The 10,614-nt window shown below is 35.1% G+C and overlaps 1 protein-coding gene across 1 annotated transcript in view; it reads right to left on the bottom strand.

Annotated features, from left to right (window-relative positions):
- Positions 1 to 737: 737 nt before the first annotated feature.
- Positions 738 to 10,614, bottom strand: part of BAZ2B (bromodomain adjacent to zinc finger domain 2B) — a 277,499-nt gene continuing 267,622 nt past the window's right edge. The window contains exons 34-37 of the mRNA XM_019636819.1: positions 9,560 to 9,706; positions 6,437 to 6,702; positions 6,030 to 6,173; positions 738 to 2,360 (exon numbers count right to left, since the gene is read on the bottom strand). Of these exons, the coding sequence (XP_019492364.1) occupies positions 2,207 to 2,360; positions 6,030 to 6,173; positions 6,437 to 6,702; positions 9,560 to 9,706 (711 nt within the window). The 3' untranslated portion in view covers positions 738 to 2,206. The remainder of the gene's footprint in view (positions 2,361 to 6,029; positions 6,174 to 6,436; positions 6,703 to 9,559; positions 9,707 to 10,614) is intronic.

Here is a 10,614-nt window from a genome sequence, read left to right as displayed (position 1 = left end):
ATTTCTCATTATGAGCCCCTCAGACAACCAGACATGTTATTATCAAATAAGTCACTTACCCACCATCTAATATAAATTAACATAAGCATGTATCATCCCTAAGGCAAAAACCCCCATGAAGAAAACTCCCATGGAGCATCTGGCAGTTCTATCAACACAAAAACCACATACTTGATTCACAGCACCACCTTGTTCCCTGCTCCACGTGGTATTTTTGATTAAGCACCAGCCCCTTAAGGCATCACTGCAATATTTGGTTAACAGAAACTGACATATTTACATAATAACAGCTGATTTTCCTGTAAGTCTTCAAAAAACCTAGGGCTTTAGGAAAATATTCTGTGGTTTTGAAGCATTTTAAAGTTAGGGATATTTTCTTCAAAACTTTTCTATTCTCCTTCACTATTAAAAGCCATTTTCTAAGGACATTATCTAAAGGACCACTTCTCCAGTAGGGTGTAAGCTCCACAAAGATAGGGCCTGCGCCTGTCGTGCTCACCAGTGATTCCTCAGAGCCCAGCAAGGCATCACCTCACATTTCATGAATACTTGACTTTGTAGCTCATGACTCAGACTAATTTATATGATCAATTTTTCATATTGATCAATGTGTTCCATGTCTACCAATAGAGACATTTCTCCTATCAAAACAAGACCTTAAAAATGTAGTTTAATATTGTCATATTGCAAATGTGAAATAAACAATAAAACGTGGTCCAGAGAGGTTCAGAGACTCATGAAAGTCACATCACTTTATTTAAAACCACCCCCTTTCACCCAGGCCAAGGTTCTCTGAACCACACTCTGCTGCTGCTCCTTTATGATTCTGTAAAAATCAAATTTAAATTTTTAGGTTCATTAGGAAAAACACTAAAAAAAAACTAAAAAAAAAAAAAAAAAAAAACTAGTTTGTAAAAGTCTTTTATTGTATCCGTGCCACACATAGCAGTGAAAAATAACACTCCTAAAAAAAAGAATGCTACCTTTTCCACAACATTTTATTTTAAATAAAACTTCAAGTACTCTTACATAGGTACAAAAAAAAATCTGATCTATTTGCCTCCAACAGGCCACCACAACACACAGTAGATAAAACACAGTGGTTACAAATGTCTTTTAAATTTATTTCTGAGGCAAGGCAAATGGGAGGAAAATGTTTCTATGAAAAAATACTGTGTGTGTAGGAAATTGTCACAATTTTATTCCACATGGATACAAATGATTATACTTTAATTTAGGCCCTGGTGGCTTAAAATTATATAACAAAATAGAAAAATGGAAAACTAATATCCCCTACACCCTGTTTCAAAGGCAGGCACTACCAAGATCAAGGAGACGCCACAGTGTTGGTAGAGGATTACTGTACAAGCTGTATAGCTATAATTACCTTCGGACTAAAATAAAATGCTACAATCCTTCTAAGGCATAAACAATAATGTCTGCAAACAATATATACACATAATACATATTTAAAACAAGACTTAATATAAACAATAATGAACAGTATATACAGGTCAATTTTTCTTCACTGTCTTGAAATACAATTTAACTACACAAGTGATGCAGCAACATATATATATATAAATGTACTTGTAACTCTACAGTAAAGTTTATTTTTGGTGCTTTTATAGCACATCAGTGTAAACAGTTTAACTTGGCTTTGTTTTATATTTTAAAACATTCCTTGTTGTATTTTCAAGATTTAAAGCAATTTTCTAGTTCTTCCTTTTCACAGAAAACGAAGATTCTGGATGTGGTTTAATCATAAATAATTCATAAAATTAAATACATTCACTAAAAAATAAACTACAAAGTAAAAAAATGAAAAATAGATATTTATTGAGAGGGAAAGGAGAACCATTTCCCACATTAGAGCTCTGGTGTTGAATAGTCAGTGCGATTTGATATATTTTAGTTGCTATTGCACTATAACACCCTTTCCTTTGAAAATTCTTTGGGTGTGCTTCCCTGTTCTACCTAAATTAGCTGATAAATCACACAAACCAATAACCAAGGGCCTTGGTTGTTGTAGGAGTGAAGCCTTTAAAAATGGTATCATTCTTCTGATACTTTTTTGTGTGTGTGTGATACTTACTTTAAGGAAAAAAAAGTCATTATGTATGTGCCTTGCACATTTATGTAAATACAGTTCACATTGCTGGTCTCATTTGTCCTTGTTTAAAAGGAAAAAAAAAAGATTATAACTTCAGCTCACTTTGAAAGTATCTGTCCACTTTTTTTCAAAATACTTTCTCATACTGTGGCCAGCTCTGCCTATATCAGAATCATCTTCATTAAATGTTTCACAGTTGTCAAAAACCAGCCTGACATCTAGAGCAAACGATTCAAGGTTTGGATACCTGAAAAGAAAACACATGATTTAGAGGTTGCTTCTATAGGGTGGCTTTGTTTTGTAAACAAATGAAAAGGTAATAAAGGGTAAAATAAAAAGGAAAACTTGAAAAGAAGAAAAAGATTAACTGCATTTAAAAGTGGTATAAATCATATTATACCCTCTTATAAATGGAACATTTGAAAAAACTGCATGTGCTCTGAGCCATGCAGGATTTAAAGACAGGTAAAGGGAAAACAGATTTCTCTGAAGATCAAGCTAACTATTCAAGCTAAGTTCAGCTAACTATTGGGTTGTCAGAAAAGTCATGATGCATTTTGCAATGAAAAACAGAAAAACTACACATGACTTTTCCCACAACCCAATAGTATTTTCCCCACATTCGATTTCCTGGTTGACCTGTATCGCAGTTCTCTATTACAGGACTCATCTACTTGACTAGTTTACTAACTCCTCTGACCAACTGTATCACTTGCAGTAACCCCATTATCCACATTCAAAACTATTTAGTTGCAGTAGAAATAATGTAAATGCTTCCTATCTATGCACAATAAACATCACACTTGCCCTGTGGTTTTTACATGCATCCCCAGATATGTCATTCTGTGTTAAATCTTCCCCATTTCCCATTTCTCTTCATCTCTGTTCAGATACGCTCTTTTGCTCAAGCACTGGCGTATGATGACCCAAAGCAAGCAAAAAAAGCAAGTACTATCTTTTCACCAGAGGTAACATTATGAGGAACTGGCTTTCAGTAAGAAGCACTGTGGCTTCGGTACTTTTTGGTGGGAAAAGCCTCCTTCTCTGTAGGGGCATGAAGAAGAGAACAGAGGGTGAAGGAACCTGCCCAGGTCGACTGGTAAGAAAGGAGTGGTTCATTTCAAGCCAGCTCAAGCCAAATCAATACACTCTGAAAGAGGGCTTTTGGAAATTCAAACTTAAATTAATTCTAACGTACGATAAGCTGGATGATAAAATAATGTATCCATTACAAATATCCGTGAAGCACGCACTGAATCTCTGAGGTCAGGTAAAAATGGAATTATGTCTGTGATGAAATACCTTGTACATACAGTCTTCACTCCCTCCTTCTAATATGTGCTATAATAAAAGAAATACAATTTCTTTATCCATAATGAGCTCACAGAGGTAATTCAGCCCTTATGTAACCTCATCCATTTTCCTGTTCTTCTGTGAATTATTATCTTTTATCAAGGTGAAATTCACATAACATAAAATTAACCGTTCTAAGGTAGACAATTCAGTGGCATTTAGCACATTCACAACATTGTACCACCACCACCTCTATCCAGTTCCAAAACACTGTCATCACCCCAAAAGGAAAACCATATCCATTAAACAGTGACTCTCCCTCCATTCCTTGCTGTTCCCACACCCTGGCAAGCACCAATCTGTCTTCCTGTCTCTATGGACTTACCTATTCCAGATATTTCACATAAATGGAATCATATAACATGTGTGGGAACAATTTTTACAAAATATTTTAAAGTTATTTTGAGAAATATTTATCTCTTTAGACTTCTCCTTACCATAAGAAAAGGTTAATGATTAACGCTAGGGAGACTGGAACCTAGGAGAGAATTCTAGGTGAGATTCTAGGTGAAATAAATGTAATACACACTCTGAGCCCTTCATTAAGGAAGGATGGGCAGCTGATGGAAGCCAGAAAGAGTCATTAAAGTAGGCACTTCCTCATGTCTGTTCTATACATTTCTATTGGGTTGTTGGAAAAGTCATGACATACTTTTTCTATGTTTTTCATTGCAAAAATGTGTCATGACTTTTCCGACAACCCAATAGTTTCAAAATCTGAAATACTGTTTGCGAGTTTGGGCTCCAACTCATAAGTTTGGATTTAATCAAACAACTCAAAGTTAGAGTAGCCTGAATCCACTGAATTTTGCCTCCCACACAGCTGGCATCACAAACAGGGTTATAAAGAACTGCTTCCACTGTGAGCCCCTCCATTGACCACGATTCATTCTCAAAAGGGAACTTCGACTTTGTAGCTCTTTTGCTAATTTTGTGTTAATGTGTAAGCCTGTTTGTTTTGGGGATTTGGGGATTGAGGTCCATCCTCTATCCAGGAATTAGAGAATCGTGGCAGTTAAAGTCAAAAGTGAATTTAAACATGGCCAAGTCTTCCTGTGTAAGTCTTTGTCCTGGCCACGCTGATTATAAAGTCCATTGTGCTCCCTTCTAAATATCTGATTACTTGGACAGACAGAAAAAGCAAAAAGCAAATTAGTCCATATCTAGGCAGCAGCTTTGGCTGTTTGGTTCATATCAGAACCAATAGTTTTAATGGGTAGAAATGTTTTCTATGATTTTAAGAAAAATAAAACAAAGAAGAAATAATCCTTTGAAAAACTGACATTTCAGCTTTCTAAGAAATAAATTAGTCATGTGGTCAATCTAGTAAATCATTTAATATATGTGCGAGGGATGCTGATCAGCATGAGTTAAGTCCTACTCAACTCTTCTAAATTGAATAATTATGGAGCACGGTGATTTTCATCCAAAGAACACCCAGAAAAACTACATAATACACTGTATAATAATGATAATAACAATGATAATGTAATTAAACTATATTTTACAGTTATTCTTTCAATGTAAACTTCCTTCAAAGTCATTTTCTGTGACTTTGTCAGAAGTGATGGGTACGGGCTACACTGAAAGCTAAAGTGGGATGCAGGAAGAAAGGGAGCAGGGGAGAATGGAGAGGAGAGGAAGCTCTGCAGCTCCTGGCCATTCACATGTGGGGGGCCTTTGTGTAGGCTTGTTCTGTGAGTGAACTCCCTCATCCTGTGTCTCCAAGATGGGCCAGTGTCTAGAACCAATTCAATTCCATCAATGCTACTCTCTGACAAAGATCAGGTGGCCTAACGAAGATCATGAACTGTGGCCAGGAAGACACTTTATTCTTCGGATAGGATCACAGAGACTATGATAGAGACAAGCAAATAATAGGTTTCTTCCACATTTAAAAAATACAGTAATACCTTGGTTTGGGAGTATAATTCATTCCGGAAACAAACTACTCATATTGCAAGACTTCGCTCATTTACCACGTTAAAATGTATTAGAAATGTCTGCTTGTCTTGCGGAACACTCGCAAACCAAGTTACTCGCAATCCAAGATTTTACTGTACATTTTTAGTATTCTCCAACTCATAATAAAGCTTTTAGTATTTAAATTTTACAGTGTTCTTTTATCTCTACTTTGTAACAATCTGAAATGTTACAAAATCAATTTTTCTTAAATCCACATGAGATGATGTCAATATTCCACTGAAGCACACCACACCACACAAGTTCCTGGATATACAGTACTTACTTACTTTAGGAGGCTTCCCTGATACTTTTCCTTACCTCCCAGGTTGAGTTTGGTGCCCTTCCAATGTCAACGCAGCTTCAGAACATTCTTTTTTAATTTTTAAAATAATTTTGATTGACTTGTCTTCCATACTATATTGCCCTAACCAAACACGTGCACATGCGCGCGCACACACACACACACACACACACACCCTCCCTCTCCAAACACAGGTCCTCTGTCTTTGCTGTAAATTAATGTAGTTTTGGCTCACTAGAAAAGTATCCAGTACATATCAAGCATTCAATAAATATTGAACTGAAATGATTTACTTACTGTCCACTACTTAATTTCTCTCTAATTGTGGAAAAATCCATAGGCTTCTTAATAACTTTCTTATAACCAGGAACAAGTTTCAAGTTTACAGGAAGTAGAAAAGGCCATGCATCCTCGTGAGTTTCCATTTCAGTAAGGATCATACTAAAGAAAATAATGTTTAAAATCAATATCTATGCTTTAGAGTTATTATTTTTATTAAAAATTTAGCTTTCATAACATTTCAAGTAAAAATAATGCAAATTAATTTACTAAAAAGATAAAAGAATACATTTACTTATACTATAGACTTTACATTTTCCTATGTCCACAAATTGTCAAAAAGTCGCCTTTAATATGGTCAAAGGTTTCTAAACAGACAACATGGGATATTATGAATATATAGTACATAAAATGTAAAATAATACCTGCAGAGAGCTTGGTCCTTGGAATCATCTCTTTTAGGTTTCTTAACAGAAGTAAAACTTTCTTGTTTTGACAAGTTAACAGAAGTATTTTCCTCCATTTTTCTTTTTTTCAGGTCTTTGTTTCCTCTTTTTAGTGGGCTACTTGTAGATGCAGAGTCTTCATCTTCAGTATCCCCTGTTAAAGTTACTTTCTTTCCTTTCTTTGAATCATTAGACTTTTTTCCTTTGACATGAAGTTTTTTGAATTTTAGAGTTTGACCGCTTGCCTTTATTAAAAAAAAAAAAAGTAAATGAGGTCCAAGAAAATAACTATTTATAGACTTTATATTATATTTAATTATGAAACTCTGACAGGACAAACAAGAAACACTATCTCTGATCCAGAAAGTTGATAATTTTATTATTTTCAAGAGAGATCTATGAATTTTTTCTCCCATATTAGGCGAATACCTAATAAAGCACAAAAAATTTAACTTAAGAATTCTTAAAACTTGAAGAAGCTGATCTCATGGTTATTCATCTTTGGTACTACAGAACTTAGTGGTATTCTTTTAGTGTGAGTCACTAAAATGAATTTAAAGATACAAAAGGACTGTCGTTTAGAGCACAATATAAGAAGAAAGGTGAATATAAACAAAAATATAGAGCTTATTATTAATAAGAAAATTGAAGAAGAAATTTAAAAAGCTAGGCCAAAACATGAAAAATAGCTTATGAAGTATCAAACAGAGAAAAGTCTTTTGTAAGATCAAATAATACTAGAAATTGATTTTTTTTCTGTCTATATATTTTAAAAAAAGCATTGGCTATAAGAAGAAAATTCCACAAACTTGTGGTTGCCAGGTGTGAACAAAGCAGTGGTAAAGGATGGGAGAAAAAAAGAAAAATCTGTTTTGAGGAAGATAAAGAAATAATATAAAAGAAATTATATTTGGAATCAAAGGATATGAATTTCGGCTATGACTTTGCCAGTGGCTAGGTATGTAACTTTGTACAAAAATATCTATGAGGCCCTGTTTTTCTCATGTATAAAATAAGCAACAGAATTGTCCAGGTCATTCAAGCTCTAAAACTACATAAACAAAACAAAACAAAAAACACTTCAGTGTGACCTTATGCAATCTAGCCACAGCTTGCAGGCAGCACATTGATATAACAAAGAGTCCCTTCTCACCCAATTTAGAAAATAAGTCTGAATTTTGAGTTAAATGTTATAATAAATATAATAGATCACAGAAGAGTGATATGCAAAGTCACTGTAAGGTGAGAATCTGACTGGAGTGAGTTCAAGATTGAATCGAAGGAGAGAGATCAGACGGAACCACAACAAAAACATTTCTAAGAGTTTTCCTGCAAAGGGAAGGAGAGAAAAGGGGCAAGTAGATTAAGGAAGAAGTGAGGCCAAAAGAGTGTTTTTGTTTAGTTTTCTTAAGGTAGAATAAATGGTAGCATGTGAGTAGGCTGATGACAAGAAACAGTGGAGGAGAAACTGATGATGCAGGAGAAGAGACAGCTGCTGGGGTCATACCCCTAAGGAGGTGAGAGGGCATGGGGTCTGAGGCACAAATTGGGAATTGGCTTGTTACGGGCACCAGCAATTCATGGCAGTGGGAGAGAAGGTAGAGTACGTGAGCCCAGATACAGGACGGATGGTAGATGTGGTGAAGACTCTTGTGATATTTTCTTCTGATGGCTTCCATTTTCATAGTGAAATGGCAGTAAGGTCATCAAATGAGAACGAGAATGGAGACAGAGCAGGAGGTAAACCATCAGGCACCATGAAAGGCCCTCTCAAGGCCTTGAATTTAAAGGGCCTTGAGTTTTTACCAGTCACGTTCAGATATAAAAGGTACAGGTGCTGGAGAAGCCTGAGAGTTGGATTAGCCGGAATAATGCTTTGACCAAGTGAGAAGGAGAGGCAAAAGAGCCAAAGGTGGATGCAGTGATTCTGATAATGGGATGCTGACACATTATAGGCTAGGTGAGGAGGAAAGAGAGGATGTGAAGAGGGAGGGTGACAGTGAAAAGGTCTTAAGATAAATTAATTGGAGGTTCTGGTGCAATCAAAGAATTGTTGGAGTTGAAGTGTTAGAGAGTGTGGACTAGAAAGACAGTGGACAGATGGATGTTTAGAACTGAGTTTATGAAGAAGCAGTAGTTACTGGTAACTATTAGGTCAAGACACTAAACATGAAAGAGAGGGACTGAGGGACGGAACGCCTAGCAGAGTCTGGCCCTCGATACATGCTGAACCTTTCATACGTTTTACTCCTTACTGTATGAGAGTTCAAAGGTTTCTCATTTAAATGTGACTGGAAAGAGACTTAAAATGCACATGACCCAGCAATTCTACTTCTAGATATATACCCAAGAGAAGTCAAAACATATATATTCATACAAAAACTTATGTGTGAATATTCATAGCATTATTTGTAATAGCTAAATACGTAAAAAACAACAACATATGTCTATCAACTGATTAATGATTAAACAAAATGTGGTCTATCCATTTGAGTATAAAAAGAAAATATCGATACATACTAAAACATGGATGAACCTTGACAGTATTGTGCTAAGTGAAAGAAGTCAGACCCAAAGGCTGCATTATTGTATGATTTAACTTAAATGTAATGACCAGAATAGGCAAATCCACAAAGACAGAAAGCAGATTAGTGGTTGCCAAAGACTGAGAAAACCAGCAGAATGAGGAATGACTGGTAATAGGTACAAGGATACTTTTTTGGGGTCGTGAAAATATTCTGGGATTAAACAGAAGTGATGTTTGTGAGTATATTTTTAAAAACCACTGAACTGTATACTCTAAAAAGGTGAGTTTTATGGTATATGAATTATAGCTCAAAAAATTCCCATAACTCTGCAATTTACATAAACTCATACATACAGACACCATATTGGTAGTTACCAAAGGGGAAGAGGGGTGCGGCCCATGAGAAATGGGTAAAAGGAGTCAAATACATGGTGACAGATGGAAATTAGGCTTTTGGTGGTGAGCACGCTACGGTGCATACAGATATCGAATCATAATTCTATACCCCTACAATGTATGTTATTAACCACTGTACCTCAATTTAAAAAGCAAGCTTCATTTTAGATCAGCTTTACCTTAGCGATGCAAGCAGGACAGAACCAGTCGCCCTCTGGTATAGTAGTGATCCTGGGTCTATGGCAGTATGTATGACAGCCTTTGTCACAGCCGTCACAAAGGAGGAGCAGTTCTTCATTATCTCCCTTGCGACAGATCTGGCAGTACTATAATACATGAAAAATCATTTAAAATTAACACTGCTGTGAATAACATTTATCGGGATATCAAACACACCATACTTCCTAGTTTATATTAGTAATGAACATTCCGCTTGCTAACAAAAATACAGTAGCCATACACATCTATGTATCTCGTTACACAGATATGGACCACATGACGGGGTGAGCAGTTCCATTGGGGTAAATGCACATTTCAGGTACACTGCAGAGAACAAAGCTAGAGGTTGATGCCTGCACACACTTCAGAAGCATGTACACATTAACATATGAAATAATTAACATGACATTAGAGCACATAAAGCAATGAATAGCTTTAATACATGGTGTTCCAATTTTTTAATATATTTCATTTTTTGCTTATCTTAGCATCCTCATGATATCCTGAGAAAAAAATAAGTAAGAGTTAACTTTTAAGATCAAAATTAGGAGTTAGTATTAGTATCAGAATTATATATCATATACATACTAATAAAAATATGTCCCTATATTTTTCACTAAATAATCCATCTATTTTTTTGTGTGTGATTAACAAATGTGTCTGAACTAGGAATCTTTGAAAATCAACCCAAATCAAACATGTGTCACAAGTGTAGAAAATGGATCCTACAAAATGATTGCTAAGGAAAATAAATTGATACAATAAATTAAATCAAAGAATTTAAGAGGTCATGATTTATTTTCAATAACTAAAAATGAAATTATTTCTTTTCTGTTAAAAAATTTCTAATACCATTAAGAACTTTAAAATCAGTAAAGAGATTTTTTTCCCATGCATGCATATTCTGTACAAGTTTCACAAAGAAAAAGAAGAAAAGTTAGATAAGAAAAAACTTTCAATATGGCTTTAAAAAATGGTAAGTACTAACACTATATATTGACATTTAGTTTATTAG

The sequence above is a fragment of the Hipposideros armiger genome, unplaced genomic scaffold, assembly GCF_001890085.2.
Source record: "Hipposideros armiger isolate ML-2016 unplaced genomic scaffold, ASM189008v1 scaffold_30, whole genome shotgun sequence".
In the NCBI taxonomy this organism is placed as follows: Eukaryota; Metazoa; Chordata; class Mammalia; order Chiroptera; family Hipposideridae; genus Hipposideros; species Hipposideros armiger.
The sequence above is the reverse complement of the archived record's forward strand: the minus strand, read 5'-3'. Positions and strand labels throughout refer to the sequence as shown.